The sequence below is a fragment of the Hyla sarda genome, chromosome 5 (genome assembly GCF_029499605.1).
Source record: "Hyla sarda isolate aHylSar1 chromosome 5, aHylSar1.hap1, whole genome shotgun sequence".
Classification (NCBI taxonomy): Eukaryota; Metazoa; Chordata; class Amphibia; order Anura; family Hylidae; genus Hyla; species Hyla sarda.
Genome location: NC_079193.1, coordinates 248,675,428 through 248,697,506, shown reverse-complemented (window position 1 = coordinate 248,697,506; position 22,079 = coordinate 248,675,428). Strand labels below are relative to the sequence as shown.

The window sequence follows — 22,079 nt, the reverse complement described above, 5'->3', positions numbered from 1 at the left end:
TTCAATTTGCTTTTTTTCCTCCCTTTTTGGTTTAGTTCCAATACACACAAAGGGAATAAACATGTGTATAGCAAAACATATGTTACTGCAATCCTTTTCTGTGAGAAATACTTCATTTCCTAGAAAAATTTCAGGGGTGTCAACATTTGCGGCCATGACTGTATATGCCGCGAAATAGTTTTGGTGTTTCATTTGTGTATTTTAGCAGCATACTGGTGTGGATTTGTAGGACCAACAAGATGTGGAGCTGTGGCATAGTCAGATGCTGCCGCAGAAAAAAAAAAAGCTCCTAATCTGAGAAAAGTACATTCAGTCATGGCTTACTGAGGAAGGGAGCATGCTTTGCGAACAATGACTCTTAACGGAGTGTAAATAGGCTACCAATTGCAAGAGTCCTTTTCACGATTACACCCTATCGGTCCAGCCAAGACATTAGAGAGAGTGTGATGGTGCAAGGGTTAAAGGCGCCAGACCTCTGGGTATCCACTACTAGTCCCAGCAAGTCACCAAATTAACCCTTAGATAAACGTGTTTCCACCAGAGCTGCCTTTAGAAAGGTGAGCTCATATATTTAGAGATCAAAGACCAGAGCTGATTAAACATTTAATCTGATAAAAGGTATCACAGTGCTATATATATATATATATAAAAATACAGGAACAAATGACATACAGTTACAAAAATTTATAAAAACAGTTAGCAAGGCAAGTTCAGAAAACAAAAGATGAAGTTCTTACAGCATGATGGTATAGCAGTTCCAAGAGAGTGAGTTTCAGCTGTTCTTAGGATGGTCTTGTCAGCTTCTTGCCCAGCATTTAACAACCAACTTTGAGTCTAGCATTGTTTTAAATAACATATCTGCTTTCTTGGGAGGGAGACTCCATTCCCCCCTCCCCTCTGGTCTTCTCTCATCCTGGCCCCTTATCTGTTTGATTATATGATGGGACCAGAGTGCACAACTTCAAAAAGGAGATACCAAGACAGCCAGACCTCCAATAAAATGCAATACACAAAACACAGTCTGAATGACCCCTCATCCATGTCTTAGTTTATACACAGATATAATTTATAATACACATATATGATTTTAATAATCAGGCCTTGGGCCTGACAGTCCTCCTCTTGTAGCAGAGTACAATCTGTGTCTAAATGTTTTAAGAGAGCTGAAAATATGAAGACCAAAAAACCTTAAACAGCTTCATCAGCTGTTTCATTCCCCCTAGACAGATTTACTAACATTTAAAGGGTTACAGGCGATAAGTGTCTGACACAGGGGTCTGACTGCTGGGCTCCCCCGTGATTTCCAGAAAGGGGCCCTTGGCTCTCCCCGGCATGGAGCGGTGGGGGTGAGCAGGCACTCCATGTCTATGGGAGCACCAGCAATATACAAGATATATCTGTGCTTTCACAGACAATGCAGTGAGCATGTGCTGACCCCACAACTCCATGCAGGGTAGAGCCATGGTAATCAAAAAAAAATAAAAATAAATAAGCTTAACCCGGCTGTGGTAGCAAGGTGAAAGGGGTACTCCGGTGGAATATTTTTTTTTTTTTATATAAATATATATATATCAACTGGTGCCAGATTGATTTAAGTGTCTTCTCTATATTAAAAAAAAAAAAAAAAAAAAAAAAAAAAAAATTCCCCTTACAATACATTTTAGCAGCTGTATGCTAGAGGAAATTATCTTTTGAAATTTTTTTTGTCTTGTCCACAGTGCTCTCTGCTGATGCCTGTATCAGGAACTGTCCAGAGCAGGAGAAAATCCCCATTACAAACCTATGCTGCTCTGGACAGTTCCTGACACTGACAGAGGTGTCAGTAGAGAACACAGTGGACAAGACAAAAAAGAAATTAAAAAATAAAAGAATTTCCTCTGTAGCATACAGCTGTTAAAAAGTACTGGAAGGGTAAAGATTTTTTAATAGAAGAAGTCATTTACAAATCTGTTTAACTTTCTGGCACCCGTTAATTTAAAAAATGTTTTGCATCGGAGTACCCATTTAAGTAGAATGTCAAAAACTGACCAGTCAAGGAAAGGGTCCTGGCTGACTATTAATCAATATACTGTTTCTGATTTAGGCAATAAAGCATTAGTTGGCTATTAGGCTAAATATGGATGCTGCATTTTTCCTGTATGATGACTGTATATTTAGAATCAGAGCAGCAACAGAGGTGACTCTTGGGAATTAATCAAAAGGATTAGCAGATGGGTATAGGAGTTTAAATTTATGTTAGGCTTGAATTAATCATTAGCTAACAAGTTTATTTTCTCCTAGGTCACAGGGAGACTTCTAGCCAGACTTTAGGTTTTTCTTTTATATTTAGAGCCTAGGAGTGGGCAGCAGAATGATGTTATTCAGAGAATGTTTCTAGAGTGGAAATTGTTGGTTTCTTTTGAGTTGGCATTTTAACAAAAAAAAAAGAGAACTTCACATTTCTTACAAATAAAGCTGTTTTTTCTCCTGGTATATTAATAATTTATGGGTTAGGGGTTAGAATGAAGGAAAAGGTCAGGACCCTTGATTTCATTCCAGATAAAGCATGATAAATGCTTGTTTCTTGACTCTGTTTCTAATTTTTTTCTGAGGTTGTGCCCAAGCTTGTTTGGACATCTAGAGGTTTCTTGACGGAAAGTTTTTTTCATGGCAGGTTTAGGAAGAGGGTAGAGCGCAGTCTTAAGAAAGTTCTCTCGGACCTTCGTAAGTCACCTATGGGCCAATTTTGTAGTGGCACAAGTGTTCCATAGGACATGCTAGGCCCAACACTAGAGCTTGTATTCCACTCATGAGGAGAGGCAGTAATATTGATGGGCGGTCCTGTTGGATATCTGCCCACCTCAACATCTGAAGACTATGCAGCGCATCACCGCCCTTCATTTTGCTTAATTTTATTAGTGGGGTTTAGTCTCCCTTAGTTGGTGGGTAATATCCATGAATCTGACTGGTCAAATTGAGGTTTAAAAAAAAAAAAAAAAAAAATATGCAATTATTTATTGCAAGACACTATTTTTGTAGCTACCCTTAACCCCTTAAGGACCAAGCCCATTTTGGCATTAAAGGGGAATTCCAGGAATTATTTGACTATGCTACAGGGGCTGTAAAGTTAGTGTAGTTCCTAATATAGTGTCTGTACCTGTGTGTGATGGTTTTCTCACAATTCTTATGTAGTTTTCACCCCAATATTTATTTTTAAACAGCATACAAAATGACTTGTCTCAGATTTTTCCCAGGTTTCAGTGCGGTAAAGACCTGACTCACTAGTCAGCTGATGACAGGGAGCCTGTCTTTTTCAATGGGTGGAGCGATCAACTGGTGGGAGAGAGATCAATTGGCAACAGCTGTAGGCACCCTGATTGAAAACCACAGGTCTTTTGAATGGATGCAGCTTATTTATGTTTCAATGGGTGGGGTGGCTGATCTAAGGGAGGGAGGAAAATGGAATTATGGGATTTGTAGGCAAAGAAGGAAACAAATAGTAAATACCAGTTCACAAAAAGCTAGCCACAGTATTATGGTAATCTCACAACATGACAACCACAGGGCCTGAGTATCGTGATGGAGAGCTCACAAAAGGTGACCCCCGCGATCATACATCTTATCCCCTATCCTTTGGATAGGGGATAAGATGCATTAGGGCTGGAGTGCCCCTTTAACCCCTTCCCACTATTAGACGTATGCATACGTCCAGGCGAACTACACGTTCGCGCAAATGGACGTATGCATACGTCCAAGCGATCTCCTGCTCTGTCAATCACCGCCGAGTCCCACCGCAGCTGCAGGGGCCGCGATCGCGCCGGTCCCGGCAGCCTTAACCCCATAGATGCCGTGATCAGTTCTGATCACGACATCTATGGTGTTTGCAGGGGGAGCGCTCTCCCCCTGCCCATCAACAGCGGCTGTGATCATGGCGGCGGTGGAGGCGAGTATGGCGCCGCGTGTCCGGGAGTCTGTTGCCTAGCAACATCTGCAGGGCGACAGTTTGGAGAGTGGTCTCTAAACTGTGGCCCTCCAGATGTTGCAAAACTACAACTCCCACCATGCCTTGACAGCTGTTTGCTGTGTTGGCATGCTGGGAGTTGTAGTTTTGCAAGATTTAGAGGGGTTCAGGCTAGAGATCACTGACAGTGGTCTCTAAACTGTAGCCCTCCAGATGTTACAAAACTACAACTCCCGGCATGCCCAGACAGTAGTTTGCTGTCTTAGCATGCTGAGATTTGTAGTTTTGCAACATCTGGAGGGCCACAGTTTAGATACCACTGTCAGTGATCTCTAGCCTGAACCCCTCTAAATCTTGCAAAACTACAACTCCCAGCATTCAGGAACAGCAAATGGCTGTCTCGGCATGCTGGGAGTTGTACTTGCGTGCCTCCAGCTGTTGCATAACTACATCTCCCAGCATTCCCTTTGGCAATCAGTACATGACGAGAGTTGTAGTTCTGCAACAGCTAGAGGCACACTGGTTGGGAAATACCGAGTTAGGTAATAGGTTCTATTACCTAACTCAGTATTTTCCAACCAGTGTGCCTCCAGCTGTTGCAAAACTACAACTCCCAGCATGCACGTTCTGTCAGTGCATGCTGGGAGATGTAGTTTTGCCCCCCCCCCTCCCATGTGAATGTACAGGTTACATTCACACTGGCGGCGGATTACAGTGAGTTCCCCGCTTCAAGTTTGAGCTGCAGCCGCAGCTCAAACTCCTAGTGGGAGACTCAGTGTAATCCGCCGTCAGTGTGAATGTAACCTAAAAACACTACGCTAACATAAAATAAAGAGTAAAAACACTACATATACACACGTACACTGCCCCCCCCCCCCCTATAAAAATGAAAAACGTATCCTACAGCAGTGTTTCCAAAACGGAGCCTCCAGCTGTTGCAAAACAAAAACTCCCAGCATTTCTGGACAGCCATTGACTGTCCAAGCATGCTGGGAGTTTAGCAACAGCTGGAGGCACTCTGTTTGGGAATCACTGGTATAGAATACCCCTATGTCCACCCCTATGCAAATCCCTAATTTAGGCCTCAAATGTGCATGGCGCTCTCACTTTGGAGCCCTGTCGTATTTGAAGGCAACAGTTTAGGGCCACATATGGGGTCTCGCCGTACTCGGGAGAAATTGCCTAACACATTTTGGGGGGCTTTTTCTCCTTTTACCCCTTATGAAAAGGTAAAGTTGGGGTCTACACCAGCATGTTAGTGTAAAAAAAAACATTTTTGTACACTAACATACTGGTGTTGCCCCATACTTTAAAATTTCACAAGCGGTAAAAGAAAAAAAGCCTCCAAAATTTGTAACGCAATTTCTCCTGAGTACGGAGATACCCCATATGTGGGCGCAAAGTGTTCTGGGGACGCACAACAAGGCTCAGAAGGGAGAGTGCACCATGTAAATTTGAGGTCTAAATTGGTGATTTGCACAGGGGTGGCTGATTTTACAGCGGTTCTGACATAAGTGCAAAACAATAAATACCCACATGTGATCCCATTTTGAAAACTACACCCCTCACGGAATGTAATAAGGGGTACAGTGAGCATTTACACCCCACAGGTGTATGACAGATGTTTGAAACAGGGGTCTGTGAAAATGAAAAACAACATTTTTAATTTGCACAGCCCACTGTTCCAAAGATCCGTCAAATGCCAGTGGGGTGTAAATTCTCCCTGCACCCCTTATTACCTTCCGTGAGGGGTGTAGTTTTAAAAATGGGGTCACATGTGGGGGGGGGGGGGGGTTGTCCACTGTTCTGGCACCACGGGGGGCTTTGGAAATGCACATGGCCAAATTCTCTCTCCAAAAGCTCAATGATGCTCCTTCTCTTCTGAGCATTGTAGTTCGTCCCCAGTGCACTTCACGTCCACTTATGGGGTATTTCCATACTCAGAAGAGATGGGGTTACAAATTTTGGGGGGTATTTTCTGCTATTATCCCTTGTACAAATGTAAAATTTGGGGGGAAACAAGCATTTTAGTGTAAAAAAAATTTTTTTTTTCATATGCAAAAGTCATGAAACACCTGTGGGGTATTAAGGTTCACTTTATCCCTTGTTACGTTCCTCAAGGGGTCTAGTTTCCAAAATGGTATGCCATGTGTTTTTTTTGCTGTCCTGGCACCATAGGGGCTTCCTAAATGCGACATGCCCCCCGAGCAAAATTTGCTCTCAAAAAGCCAAATATGACTCCTTCTCTTCTGAGCATTGTAGTTCGCCCGTAGTGCACTTCAGGTCAACTTATGGGGTACCTCCATACTCAGAAGAGATGGGGTTACAAATTTTGGGGGGTATTTTCTGCTATTAACCCTTGCAAAAATGTGAAATTTGGGGGAAACACATTTTAGTGAAAATTTTTTTTTTTTTTTTTTTTTTTTTTTTACATATGCAAAAGTCATGAAACACCTGTGGGGTATTAAGGCTCACTTAATTCCTTGTTACGTTCCCCAAGGGGTCTAGTTTCCAAAATGGTATGCCATGTGTTTTTTTTTGTTTGTTTTTTGCTGTTTTGGCACCATAGGGGCTTCCTAAATGCAACATGCCCCCCAAAAACCATTTCAGAAAAACGTACTCTCCAAAATCCACTTGTCGCTCCTTCGCTTCTGAGCCCTCTACTGCGCCCGCCGAACAATTTACATAGACCTGTGAGGTATGTGCTTACTCGAGAGAAATTGGGCTACAAATTCAAGTATAAATTTTATCCTTTTACCCCTTGTAAAAATTCAAAAATTGGTTCTACAAGAACATGCAAGTGTAAAAAATGAAGATTTTGAATTTTCTCCTTCACTTTGCTTCTTTTCCTGTGAAACACCTAAAGGGTTAAAACACTTACTGAATGTCATTTTGAATACTTTGGGGGGGTGCAGTTTTTGTAATGGGGTCATTCATGGGGTATTTCTAATATGAAGACCCTTCAAATCCACTTCAAACTTGAACTGGTCCATGAAAAATAGCGAGTTTGAAAATTTTGTGAAAAATTGTAAAATTGCTGCTGAACTTTGAAGCCCTCTGGTGTCTTCCAAAAGTAAACACTTGTCAATTTTATGATGCAAACATAAAGTAGACATATTGTATATGTGAATCCAAATAAAAATAAAAAATTTGGAATATCCATTTTCCTTACAAGCAGAGAGCTTCAAAGTTAGAAAAATGCTAAATTTTCTATTTTTTTCATTAAATTTGGGGATTTTTCACCAAGAAAGGATGCAAGTTACCACAAAAATTTACCACTATGTTAAATAGAATATGTCACGAAAAAACAATCAGATTGATAAGTAAAAGCATTCCAGAGTTATTAATGTTTAAAGTGACAGTGGTCAGATGTGCAAAAAAGGGCTGCGTCCTAGAGGTGAAAATGGGCTGTGTCCTTAAGGGGTTGAGGACCCGGCCAATTTTCATTTTTGCACTTAATTTTTTACCTTCTAAAAATCATAACGCTTTCAATTTTGCACCTACAGACCCATATAAGGGCTTGTTTTTTTTGAATCACCAATTGTAATTTGTAATGACATCAATAATTTCATTACAATATCTACGGCGAAACATAGTGCTGGGCGGTATACCGGTTCATACTGAATAGCAAAATTTTTGTCCTGCACGATATGAATTTTTCCCATACCGCAATACCGGTTGGGCCCCTCCCCCTCGGGAATGAATTAATCATCAACCCAACGCTGCGCTGTCACCATCGGGGAACTAATCACATGTCACCTGCAAGTGCTGCCTCCCTCGTCCTCCTGTTTGCTGCGGGCTGCCAGCGCTGGAACTCTGTACTGTACACTGTATCCCTATGCCCGGGCTGCAAAAGATAGACAAAATAAAACTTTAACTTACTTTCCCCCATTGGAGAGCAGTCAGCCTATCACTGGCCGCAGAGATATTCCGCCTCGGCCGGTGATAGGTTGAGCGCACTGTCATGTAAGAAGTACGAAGCCGGTTTCTTACATTACAGCGTGTTCAACCTATCACCGGCCGAGGTGGAACATCGCTGCAGCCGGTGATAGGCTGACGGCTCTCCAATGGGGGAAAAGTTTATTTTGTTTATCTTTTGCAGCCCTGGCTTACGGATACAGCGTACAGTACAGAGTTCCAGCGCCGGCGGCCGGCAAAAAACAGGAGGACGAGGAGGGCAATGCTTGCGGGTGACGTGATTAGTTCCCCTATGGGGACAACGCAGCGCTGGGCTGATAATTTGGGGGGGGAGAAGCAGAACAGCGCTCGCGGGTAACATGATTTGGGGGAGGTTGAAATACCATTATTATATATCGTGGAACCGCCATCAGTTGCAAACATACCGTGATACACATTTTTGGTCATACCGCCCAGCTCTAGCGAAAACAAAAACAAAAAAATTATATTCGTGGGGTAAAATTGAAAACAAAAAAAATAATAATTACATTTTGTAAATTTTGGGGGCCTCAGTTTCTACGTAGTGCACTTTTCGTAAAAAATGACACCATGTCTTTATTCTGTAGGTCTGTACGGTCACAAGGATACCCAATATATGTAGGTTTTATTTTACTACTTTAAAAAAATAAATTATAACTACATGCACCAAAATTCGTATGTTTAAAATTGTCATCTTCTGACCCCTATAACTTATTTTTCTGCATACGGGAATATACTTTTTGCATCATGATTTGTAGTTTTTATCAGTACCATTTTTGTTTTGATTAGACTTTGATCGCTTTTTATTATTATTATTATTATTTTTTTTGTTTAGTGTCCAAAAAATGTGCAGTTTTGGACTTTTTTTTTAACCTGTACGCCATTGACCGTGCGGTTTACCTAATCTTATAAGTTCGGACATTTATGCATGTGGTGGTACCACATATGATTAGGTTTATTTTTGACTACATTATTTTATTTTAAAAAAGAGGAAGGGGGGGGGGGGGGTTTGATTCAAACTTTTATTAGGGAAGGGGTTAATTCACTTTTATTAACCTTTGCTAAACAACTTTTTTGTCCCCATAGGGGGCTAAAGATGCAACCTTGCAATTGCGTACACTGTTTAATGCTGAGTAAAGCTGAGCGAAGTTACAGGGATTCGATTCGTCACAAACTTCTCGGCTTGGCAGTTGCTGACTTTAGCCTGCATAAATTGGTCCAGCTTTCAGGTGCTCCAGTGGGCTGGAAAAGGTTCATACAGTCCTAGGAGAGACTCTCCTAGGACTGTATCCACATTTAGCAAGCTAAAGTCAGCAACTGCCGAGCCAAGAAGTTTGTGACAAATCGAATCACTGTAACTTCACTCATCTCTAATGCTGAGATTTGGCTCCACATTGATCAGTGTTATCGGTGCTCTGTTGCTCTATCCTGCAGAGACTGCCAAAGCTTCAGAGCACCAATCTGAGGAAGGGCCCTCCCGCCGTCCACACAGCAGCGTAAGTGTTATTACCAGATATCGTATGATCAAGGTTGCTTAGTGATGTCACCGCTGCTGTTCTCTAGCAGCGCGACCCAGCAGAGAGCAGCAGTGGCTTGGGACATGGGCGGAGCTTAGTGACATCACACTGCTACTCTCCCACTGCTAGAGAACAGAAGCGGTGATGTCACCAAGCTCCGCCCGTGCCCCAAGCCAGGCCCGGCGATGAAGCTAACAGGAGATTACCAGAGATCCCCTGCACAGAACAGGACAAGGTAAGTAGCGTTTTCATCAGTGTCACCTGCACTACCGACAGGTTAGTGCAGGTGACACTGGTGACAGATTTCCTTTAAGATTATTATATAGAAGTAATTTGCAAATCTGTAAAAACTTTCTGGCACCAGTTGATTAGAAAACATTTGTTTTCCACCAGAGTGCCCCTTAAGGAGTTATAAAACTAGGCCTAAAACTTTCCATACAAGAGATTCCTGTCAGCCGAACAATTATTTCAACCTTCCTAAAAACATATTGGCATATTTTTTTTTAAATGGGAGAGAGGGGAACATACCATAGGCAAACACTAAAGAGCACCTCATGTTCTTACATTTTATAATCCTCCCAGTTCACTGCCCCCATCATGATAAACCACCCCCTGCCTTTATGTTTAGCATTTTTTAGTGTTCTACCTCGATATTGCTCAGTCAGGTTCTCAGACTTAGAAGGGGCATTCCCCAGCAGGCATGACATCATCTGAAGCCATACAGGGGAGAACTTCCTCCCTTACTCTGCTACACACAGCCCAGAGCAGTTCAGGGTGTGATATGAGCTATGATTGGATAAGGCTGCACACACACCCTCAGCACTCCAGACTGCATTTCCAGATTTTTTACTTCTGCCAGGCCAGCAGGAGTCCAAAGTCTGTGCAAGAGATGGAGGAAATGTGCTCTGGACAAGTAGGGAAACACCTAGTGGCAGCTTTTTTGTAAACATCAATAAAAACAGAAAAATTCATTTATTTTGAAACAATGTACATTAGAAAGTTTTTTTTTTCCTTTTTTTTACCATAAGAAGTGAAACAGCAAAAATTAATTTTAATGAGTGCCCATTTAATGGGTTTGACCAACTTTATTTTAAATTAACATCTGTATATAATGTGTAATGACCCAAGTAAAAGGAAATTGTAATCTAAAATAATTGCTACCAAAAAATAAATAAATAATCAATCATTACCAAGCTTCTTTATTAATGAAGATAGATCCATGATGGTTTATTAAATCCTTGTTTTTCACTGTAATAGGATCTGAAAAGTGAAGAAACAAACACTATGACTATACAATACAAAGTATACATTTTACAATCGTAGCAATGGATCAATTTACTGCTACACGATAGTTAAGTAGTTGACATTCAACATGGGTCATAAGGTCAAGCATTTTGTTGTTTTTAAATATGATGGGGGCAGCGGCTCTTTTAGGACTACCCTGCCTTGGCTACTCAGCAGGGAACCACTCACTTATCACGCACCTTATAATGGCAGCATAATCGATTATACCTCTCCACTGGCTACAAACTGATCCCCCCCCTCCATAGAGGAGTGGCTCACTAATGTACACCAAATATGTAAATTTGAGAGGATGTAACACAGACAAATGCGACTCGTGACAAGTTTCTCAAACTATGGCAACCGTGTCTGGTCTCCAAGTTTTGCATGGACAAGGAAGTCTAGCCGCCCCATCTGGATGATCCACGGAGTATTGTTTATATATGAACACTTACACGTAGTTGGGTGGGAAGTCACGCAGCACTGTAGACAAGCACTCCTGTACAGCTCTAGACACTCAAACTCGCCATCACTTGTATGGGGTCAAGGCTGTGCCTCTGTCAGAGTTCATCCTCCTCCTGGTTGGAAAGATTCCCATACGCTTCCCCACTTCGGTGCTTGTTCCACAGATGATCATCTTAGTGCTAACCTCGCTCTCTCTCATGGTAGTAGTCACATGACCATGTATGTATTTCCTACCCGATCCCTCCTTCCCCTCTTTCCTTTCCTCTAGCCCAACACCCCCCTTTGTGATCCCTCCCCCACCTGCCCTCCTTCCCCCCCCAATTTAAGTTCATGGTATTGCTATTTGCTTTGCCTAATTAGTCATTGGTACATCTATATTCGTATAAGGATTGGCTTACGACTACTACTGTACCATAGAATGTGCTTCGAAGGACTGGTTGTTGTCCTTATGTGATGTTTGTAATATGTTTGAAAAAGAGTAAAAAGATATTTGATTAAAAAAAAAAAATATATATATATATATATATATATATATATATATATATATATATATATATATATATATATAATGGGGGATCAGCTTTTTAACATAGCACCTGTGCTGGATATCTACTATTTTCTTCTCGTTTGGATAGCTCCCCGCATGTCTGTGCTCGAAAGATTATTTATAACAAGTGTACTGGTTGTGCCTACTTTGGCATTTAAAGGTGAAACATGAAAAATTTGAATATCATGCAAAAGTCCATTGTATTTCATTAATGCATCTTAAAAGGAAAGGAAGCATGAAGTGCTCCAAAATCTCCTGGTAGGAGTTTTCATGAGCTGTAAGACAGAATCATCACAATTATGACAAATCACGGCATAAAGGAGAGCTCCAGACCATAATTGTCCCCCATAGTGCCGGCAGTAAAAAAATAAAGATGTACATACCTTCCTCCGCTCCCCCGGGGCCTCTGGTAACCGGCTCCGGTCTTCGCCGCAATCCACTTCCTGTTGCCGGTGGTCGGATGAATCAGCCAATCACCAGCCGCAGCGCAGTCCGACCGGCCGGCGATAGGCTGAGCGGCAGTGTGACGTTTTCAGACCCGGCCGCAGGTGCCGGTGTAGTGAAGTATTTTGTGTCCTGAAGTGTTCTCACACTGCCGCTCAGCCTATCGCCAGCCGAGTCTGACTGCACTGCGGCTGGTGATTGGCTGATTCATCCGACCACCGGCAACCAGGAAGTGGATTGCGGTGGAGACCGGAGCCGGTTACCGGAGGCCCCGGGGGAGCGGAGGAAGGTATGTACATCTTTATTTTTTTACTGCCGGCACTATGGGGGACAATTTTTATGGTCTGGAGTTCTCATTTAAACTATCTTGCCTTGCATGTAATGAGTCTCCATCATGCATTAGTTTTTGCTGAAATAAATGAACTTTTGCACGATATTCTAATTTTTTTCACTTTAACCTGTATTTGCCAACTTACTGCTAAAGAAAAATTAAAAGGGACCCCAAAACTGCTGCTATGACATTATACAAAGGGACTATACAAAGCTGTACATGAACTAGCTCTCCATTGCTGCATTATGTTATTTTTTATTTTATTTATTTGTATAGAGACAACATATTCCACAGCGCTGTACAGGCATTATGACACTGCCGAAGCTTTGGATTTTTGGTGAGAACTAATGACTTTTGCAGGTGATGTACACTTTGGTGGTGCTGCAGTATTTTTTCTATTCTTTTGCAAATGCTTGGACCTAGGTGGTTGGGAACTAACACAGCATGCACCTACCGTAATTACATATGATTTAAATGTAACCCCTTAACGCAGGACATAAATGTACATCCTGGTGAGGTGGTACTTAACGCACCAGGACGTACATTTATGCCCTATGCATAACTGCGAGCATCGAGGCAATGCTCGCGTCATGCGCGGCAGGTCCCTGCTGCTGATAGCAGCCAGGGACCCGCCCGTAATGTCGGACATCCGCAATCGCACGGATGTCCGCCATTAACCCCTCAGATGCCGTGATCAATACAGATCATGGCATCTGCAGCATCGCGGTACTTTGAATGGATGATCGGATCGCCTGCAGCGATTTGCGATTTTATTTTATTTAAGCGCAACAGTAATAGAAAAGTATGTTATCATGGGTATCATTTTAATCGTATTGACCCAAACAATAAAGAAAACATCATTTTTACCGTAAATTGTACGGCGTGAAAACAAAGCCTTCCAAAATTGCGGTTTTCTTTTTAATTTCCCCACACAGATAGTATTTTTTTGGTTGCACCATACACTTTATTGTAAAGTGAGTGATGGCATTACAATGGACAACTGGTCAAGCAAAAAACAAGTCCTCTTACTAGTCTGTGGATGAAAATATAAAAGAGTTATGATTTTTTGAAGGCGAGGAGGAAAAGACAAAAACCTAAAAATAAAATTGTCGGCGTCCTTAAGGCCCAAATGTGCTGCGTCCTTAAGGGGTTAAACGCCAAAATCTGTATAGGTGCTGCTTCTTTTTGCTACATTGTGTATTACAGCTCAGTACCATTCACTTGAATGTAAGTGAGCTGCAATACCACACACAATCGGAGGACAAAAGTGGCACTGTTTCTGGAAGAAAACAGCTATGTTTTTCTAAGCCTGGAAAGTGCCTTTAAAAAGGGGTACTCCGCTGCTCAGCATTTGGAATAAACTATTTTGAACGCTGGAGCCGGCGGCAGGAGCTCGGGATGTCATAGACTCATCCCCTTGATGCAAGTTTAATGGAGGGGTGTGAGGGAGCAGCGGAGAACGCCTTTAACCTCTTAAGGACTCAGCCCATTTTGGCCTTAAGGACTCAAGACAATTTAATTTTTACGTTTTCATTTTTTCCTCCTCGCCTTCTAAAAATCATAACTCTTTTATATTTTCATCCACAGACTAGTATGAGGGCTTGTTTTTTGCGCGACCAGTTGTCCTTTGTAATGACATCACTCATATCATAAAATGTATGGCGCAACCAAAAAACACTATTTTTGTGCGGAAATTTAAACGAAAAACGCAATTTTGCTAATTTTGGAAGGTTTCGTTTTCACGCCGTACAATTTCTGGTAAAAATGACATGTGTTCTTTATTCTGAGGGTCAATACGATTAAAATGATACCCATTATTACATACTTTTATATTATTGTTGCGCTTAAAAAAAAATCACAAACTTTTTAACCAAATTAGTACGTTTATAATCCCTTTATTTTGATGACCTATAACTTTTTTATTTTTCCGTATAAGCGGCGTTATGGGGGCTCATTTTTTGCGCCATGATCTGTACTTTTTTTTGATACCACATTTGCATATAAAAAACTTTTAATACATTTTTTATAATTTTTTTTTTTATAAAATGTATTTAAAAAGTAGGAATTTTGGCCTTTTTTTTTTTCGTTCACGTCGTTAACCGTACGGGATCATTAACATTTTATTTTAATAGTTCGGACATTTACGCACGCGGCGATACCAAATTGTCTATAAAAAATTTTTTTACGCTTTTTGGGGGTAAAATAGGAAAAAACTGACGTTTAACTTTTTTATTGGGGGAGGGGATTTTTAATTTTTTTTTTTTTTTTTTACACTTGAATAGTCCCCATAGGGGACTATTCATAGCAATACCATGATTGCTAATACTGATCTGTTCTATGTATAGGACATAGAACAGATCAGTATCGGTCATCTTCTGCTCTGGTCTGCTCGATCACAGACCAGAGCAGGAGACGCCGGGAGCCGCACGGAGGAAGGAGAGGGGACCTCCGTGCGGAGTTATGAATGATCGGATCCCCGTAGCAACCCCGATCATTCATTCAAATCGCGCACTGCCGCAGATGCTGGGATCTGTATTGATCCTGGCACCTGAGGGGTTAATGGCGGACGCCCGCGAGATCGCGGGCGTCCGCCATTGCCGGCGGGTCCCTGGCTGCGATCAGCAGCGCATGACACGGGCATCGCTCCGATGCCCGCGGTTATGCTTAGGACGTAAATGTACGTCCTGGTGCGTTAAGTACCACCGCACCAGGACATACATTTACGTCCTGCGTCCTTAAGGGGTTAAAGAATGAGGGGGATAGTGCCACTATCCTGAAGAGTGACAGTGTCTGGTCTCCAAACAATTCCAGAGTCGACTGAAATATCCTATTGAGCACTTGAGGTCAATTTCAACCTTCTCCATCTCTTCCGGATGTGCTGTTGTGCCTTGTACTCCACAAGCATGCGCTGTCAGTAAGGTGGGTTCCCCCAGGCATGCACTGGGCAGAGTACACCTCACCACCTAATAAATTCTTTCAGCTCTTATAAAAGGTGACCATACACATTAGGTTAAAAACTGCCAAACCTGCCACCATTTTTAGGTTAATATGGGTATAATGGGGGAGATTTATCAAAATCTGGGCAGAGGAAAAGTTGACCAATTTTTTCATAGCAACCAATCAGATCAACCCTTTTTTGAAAAGACCTCAAAAATTAAAGAAGCAACTGGTTGATTTTTTTTCTGCACAGATTTTGATAAATTTCGGCCAATGTGTAAAGGGGTAGCCCAACAGTACAGTTAAAATCCAATGTGGTCTTTATAACTTAATTCTCAATGGGTGAGATTTATTAAAACAGGTGCAAAGGGAAAGTTGACCAGTTGCCCATAGCAACCAGAGTGCTTCAGGGGTGTGGAATTTTTCTTTTAAACTAACTTGTTTAAGGGACAAAAACGGAGCACAATCTACTTGTCCCTCATGACAATCCATTTGTCCTGGTACATAAAATAATTTCAGCCAATATAGTCTGTAAATAAGGTCTTTATTAATAGAAACTTAATAGGCAAACCAGTATGTCACCCCATTAGGTGGATAGGGCCCCTGATAAGCAAGTCCGCCCCATTAAGTAGGTAGCCCCCCCCCCCCCCTTTTTAAGGTATGTCCCTTTAAAAGATAGGTACGACCCCATATCAGGTAGGTAGGCAGGTAGGGCTCCCCTTGTAAGTAAATAATGCCCCAGTTAGATATGCCCCCCCCCCCCCCCCACCAATTGGTAGGCCCCCAGATTGATATGACCCTGGCAGGTAGACACCCTGGTTGAAACTTAGGGGGTACAATTGTTTAAATGGGAGCCCTAAGTAGATAGGTTAGCCCATAGTGGTAGGCAGGTCTTCCCTTATATAGTAAGTAGCCAAGTTTGAGTAAGTAACTCACTGCTACTTACATCTTCCTGTTCGCTGTGGGGACTTCCTGGCAGAGGTGCGTGCAGTGAGTGACGTCATCGATTGCGCCACACAGGACATCATCGTCCCGTCGTCCTGTGTGGCACTTGCATTGAGGTTACGCGTGCAACTCTGACATAGGCTACAGCATACAAATGCAGTGTATAGCAGTTTAGTGACGGGGCAAGACAGTCTTTCCCTGTCACATGTGAATTCTTCCGGCATTTAACGCTGCTTTCCCGAAGCAGGGCTCAATGCTTGACTATTTCACCTGCCCGGCGCCCAGAACTGTATGTCAATATATAACTTTTTTTTAATAAAAGCAGTATACTTCTCAATTTTTTCTCTGTACAGGTTTTGATAATTCTTCCCCAATAAGCTATAAGGAATTGAGTGGTAGTATTATAGTCAGTCTATATTCAAGACTGAAAAAATATTTTAGTAATGTATATACAGCTCCTCAGATTGCTCAGCAACATCATCCCTATTTGTAATTATTAGCATATATGTTAAACACGGCCAAATATTGCTGCTTCTATAGACAGACGTTCTTGGTCAGACAGAGAACCTGGAGTCAAAATTGCTTATACTTACAGAAGTCGAGAATTATATCAGTCACACTTTACTGACATTGTATAACATGGCTATATTCTGTATTTGTCTTGTCACACTTTAGGGTTACCTATAGAATTCCTGATTCATATACAGCCATGGCTGTAAATGTTGGCACCCCTGAATTTTTTCAAGAAAATGAAGTATTTCTCACAGAAAAGGATTGCAGTAACACATGTTTTGCTATACACACACACATTTATTCCCTTTGTGTATTGGAACTAAATCAAAAAAGGGAGGAAAAAAGCAATTTGGATATAATGTCACACCAAACTCCAAAATTATTGGCACCCTTAACTTAATATTTGGTTGCACGCACTTTGGAAAAAAAATAACTGAAATCATTCGCTTCCTGTAACCATCAATAAGCTTCTTACACCTCTCAGCCGGAATGTTGAACCACTCTTCCTTTGCAAACTGCTCCAGGTCTCTTATTGGAAGGGCGCCTTTTTGCAACAGCAATTTTAAGATCTCTCCACATGTGTTCAATGGGATTTAGATCTGGACTCATTGCTGGCCACTTCGGAACTCTCCAGTGCTTTGTTGCCATCCATTTCTGGGTGCTTTTTGACATATGTTTGGGGTCATTGTCCTGCTAGAAAAAAAAAAAGAAGAAAAGAGCACTCCATAGCGTAATACCGCAAGGTAGGGGATACAGAGGTAAAATAGATAATGCCCTTACCATGAGCGGTTGTGTAAGCTCACACACACACACATTGTCCTGCTAGAAGACCCAAGATCTTGGACGCAAGCCCAGCTTTCTGACACTGGACTGTACAGTGCGACCCAAAATCCGTTGGTAATCCTCAGATTTCATGATCCCTTGCACACATTCAAGGCACCCAGTGCCAGAGGCAGCATAACAACCGCAAAACATCATTGAACCACCACCATATTTCACTGTAGGTACTGTGTTCTTTTCTTTGTAGGCCTCATTCCGTTTTCGATAAACAGTAAAATGATGTGCTTTACCAAAAAGTTCTATCTTCGTCACATCTGTCCACAAGACGTTTTCCCAGAAGAATTTTGGCTTACTCAAGTTCACTTTGGCAGTGGGGTCCTCCTGGGTCACCTGCCATAGCGTTTCATTTTATTGGAATGTCAACGGATAGTTTGCGCTGACATTGATGTTTCCTGAGCCTGCAGGACAGCTTGAATATCTTTGGAACTTGTTTGGGGCTGCTTATCCACCATCCAGACTATCCTGGGTTGACACCTTTTAAATTTTTCTCTTCCGTCCACTCCCAGGGAGATTCGCTACAGTGCCATGGGTTGCAAACCTCTTGATAATGTTGTGCACTGTGGACAAAGGCAAATCTAAATCTCTGGAGATGGACTTGTAACCTTGAGATTGTTGATATTTTTTCCACAATTTTGGTTCTCAAGTCCTCACAGTTCTCTTCTCTTTCTGTTGTCCATGCTTAGTGTGGCACACACTGACACACAATGCAAAGACTAATTGAACTTCACACCTTTGTATATGCTTTCTGGTGTGATTTTTATATTGCCAACACCTGTTACTTGCCCCAGGTGAGTTTAAAGGAGCATCACATGCTTCAAACAATCTTATTTTTTCACAATTTTGAAAGGGTGACAATTTTGTCCAGCCCATTTTTGGAGTTTGGTGTAACATTATGTCCAATTTTGTTTTTTTCAAAATTTTCTTTTTACACACATAGGGAATAAGCATGTGTATAGCATGTGTTACTGCAATCCTTTTTTCTGTGAGAAATACTTCCATTTCTAGAAAAATTTCAGGGGTGCCAACATTTACAGCCATGATTGTAGTGCTGGGTGGTATACCGGTTCATACTGAATACCAAAATTTTTGTTCCTGAACTTTGCCCATACCGCAATACCGATTGGGCCCCTCCCCCCCTCCCCTTGAATGAGTGAATTATCCACCGTGGCGCGGGGAACTAATAATATGTGACCAGCGAGCGTTCTGCTTTTCTTCCGCGCCCCCCCCCCCAATGAATTATCAGCTGCACTGTCCCCACATCATGTCACCCGCAAGCACTCCTCTGCTCATCCTCCTATGAGTTGCGGGCCGCTGGCGCTAGAAATCTGTACTGTACTACAAATAACATTGCCCGTGCTGCAAAAAAAGTTTAACTCACCTTCTGACGTTCCCAGCCTCACGGTCCCTCCGCTGCTGTCCTGGGGATGGCAACGTCACAGAGCCATCAGTCTATCACCGGCCACAGCGTTGTCCCGCCTCGGCCAATGATAGGCTGAGCCCACTGTCATGTAAGGAGCAGGCCGGCTTCATACATGACAGTGCACTCAGCCTATCACCGGCCGCTGTCCCGCCACGGACGATGATAGGCTGGCGGCTCTGTGACGTTCCTGTCCCAAAAATCAAAACCGAATGACCAGGGAGTCAGGAGTTTGTCTGGCGCAGAGAGGAACCATCAGGCAGCCAAGTAAAATCAATGGATTTTATCAATAAATCCATTGATTTTACTTGGCTGCCTGATGGTTCCTCTCTGCGCCAGACAAACTCCTGACTCCCTGGTCATTCGGTTTTGATTTTACTCTTACCCAGGAGGGCTGCAGTGGACCTTCTATCTCTTCTGCTCTTAACCTTGTTGTGTGTGGGCGCACAACCAACTTTGGTAAGCGGCTTGGGAATTACCGTCCCCTACCCCCACCTGCAAGATCTACTGATCCCGCACATGAGGCGCCTTCCTCCATCTCTCTAGGTTCCTGTCCCAAGGAAATAGTAAGAGGACCTCAGTACAGTGAAGACGGTACCAGAGCCCGGGAAATGTTATTTGTAGTACAGTACAGATTTCTAGCGCCGGCAGCCTGCAACTCATAGGAGGATGAGCAGAGGAGCGCTTGCGGTGACATGATGTGGGGACAGACGGGGGGGGGGGCGGGGGGAGATACCGTTAAATACTGTGGAACCGCCATCACTTACAAAAATACTGTGATACACGTTTTTGCTCATACCACCCAGCTCTACATGATTGTATGTATGTTTGTTTATAGGGGAGAGTAGGGAGATATGTTCTTGATTTTGAGACATATTAGAACCCCTTGAAGCCCGACTAAATGAATTTTACTATACTTTTAACTCTAGTAGAATGTTCAAGAGTTAAAAAACATTTTTTTTTAATCAACTGATGCCAGAAAGTTAAACAGATTTGTAAATTACTTCGATTGAAATATCTTAATCCTTCCAGTACTTATTAGCTGCTGAATACTACAGAGTAAATTATTTTCTTCTTGGAACACATTGCTGCCTGCTGAATCACGAGCACAGTGCCCTCTGCTGACATCTCTGTCCATTTTAGGAACTGACCAAAGCAGCATATGTTTGCTATGGGGATTTTCTCCTACTCGGGACAGTTTTAAAAAAATGGACAGAGATGTCAGCAGAGAGCACTGTGCTCGTGATGTCAGCAGAGATCTCTGTGTTCCAAAAAGAAAATTTCTTCTGTAGTATTCAGCAGCTAATAAGTACTGGAAGGATGAGGATTTTAATAGAAGTAATTTACAAGTCTGTTTAACTTTCTGGCACCAGTTGATTTAAAAAATAAAAATAAAAAATTTCACCGGAGTACCCCTTTAATTAACATTTTTAGTTTTTGTTTTTTTCTTTCCTTAAAATGAATGAGATCATGAATGAATGAATAAATACATAAGGCAAACAGCAGTGCAAATTTCTAAGGAGGAACATGTATTAAAATTACCATATATAGAAAAAGTGGCACTCACCCCGAGATGGCAGTATTCATCTTTATTATTCACAAACAGTGCATGACAACATGGCAAAGCAAGGGATGGTATGGATGGCAGGGGCGTTCAGGGCAGCCGTTTCGTGCAATAAAGATGCTTTTTCAGGGTGAGTGCCACTTTCATGCTAATGCTTAAAGTGTGTCGGCACTGCCGCATAACAATTACTACAGGTAGTGTGAACTGCATCCAACACGCATAGCCCAGGCTAAGCTGTCCTCCTCACGGTGCTCAAACCCACGGAAACAAAGGCCCAGTAAATCCAAGGAAAGAATGTGCAGTTTCACGCACACATGCGCTTAATCATGACCTGTGACACAGACATAATGACACAGGTCATGATTAAGGTCATGTGTGCGGGAAACGGCCCATTGGCCTTTCTTGTATCCTGTGACCTTACCTGAATAAATGCTGTTGTATCCACGAGTGCCTCCCTGCACATTCTTTGCTTGGATCCACTTTCATTCTATGCATGTTCAGCTGCGTTTTTACTATGATCAGTTGAGCACCACCATAGTTGGCTTATCGGTGTAGGTCAAGTGCAGATTCTGGTGCCAGACCTGGTGTGAACTAGCACTTATCAAGCAGTGCCGGATTCCTTACATTGTTCAGGAAAATGTATTAAGAGTGCATTCACACTATATTTTGTGCCTCTGGGGCTGGATCCAGTGGGAAAATTTCAAAACAGCCTTGTGTCATATCCCTGCCCAAACTGAGACGTACCTCATTTTATTCAATGGGCTGAATGGAGTCAGCTAGTAAATCCAGTCTGGTCATTTTCTAACCGTATCTAGCTTTTGTCCTGGACCAAAAACCACTGTAAACTCTTTCAGCCCAGACAGGACAGATTTGGCTCCTGCTGTTCATGGACCCTAAGACCGGCAATTGAAATGCCAACAAGTCAGGAAAATCCTGTTGCCTTTGGATTTGGCAAATTAGGAGGTGCATGCATCTTAGTGAAGCTGCCCCTGTAGCCACTGCCAGTGCACTGGATGTAGTAAACTACTCGAGCTCTGAGCTCTCTGCATATTTTCCAGGTAAATCTCCTGCTGAAAATTGGACCACCACTATTTTACAGCTATTTTCCAAAGTTGTGCAATCATCACACAATCACAATGCAAATTGCACTAAAATCGCACAATTTTTACCACATTTTCAGAAAACAGCAGTAAAATTACACACATAATACTGCCTGATGTGTTGGCTGCAGTGTGTTTGGAACATTTTCAGCAGAACAGGGAGAGTGCAGGTCATTAGGGAAATGAAATATGTCTGATGAGTTCAAATGTAGCTAGTGTATATTGTTGTATGACCGCCGACTAAGGATGCGTTCACACGGCCGTCTGTTCAACATTTCTTGGTGAAAAATTCCAAAATTTGA

At 42.3% G+C, this 22,079-nt stretch overlaps 1 protein-coding gene across 2 annotated transcripts in view; it reads right to left on the bottom strand.

Moving 5' to 3' along the window:
* Nucleotides 1-22,079, bottom strand: part of RTTN (rotatin) — a 259,753-nt gene that overhangs the window by 230,512 nt on the left and 7,162 nt on the right. For both annotated transcript variants that reach the window (XR_008844181.1, XM_056521457.1), the window contains exon 2: nt 10,584-10,653. Coding sequence is in view for 1 of the 2 variants with exons in the window: in XM_056521457.1 (XP_056377432.1) it covers nt 10,584-10,614 (31 nt within the window). In the remaining variant the exon portion in view is untranslated. The remainder of the gene's footprint in view (nt 1-10,583; nt 10,654-22,079) is intronic.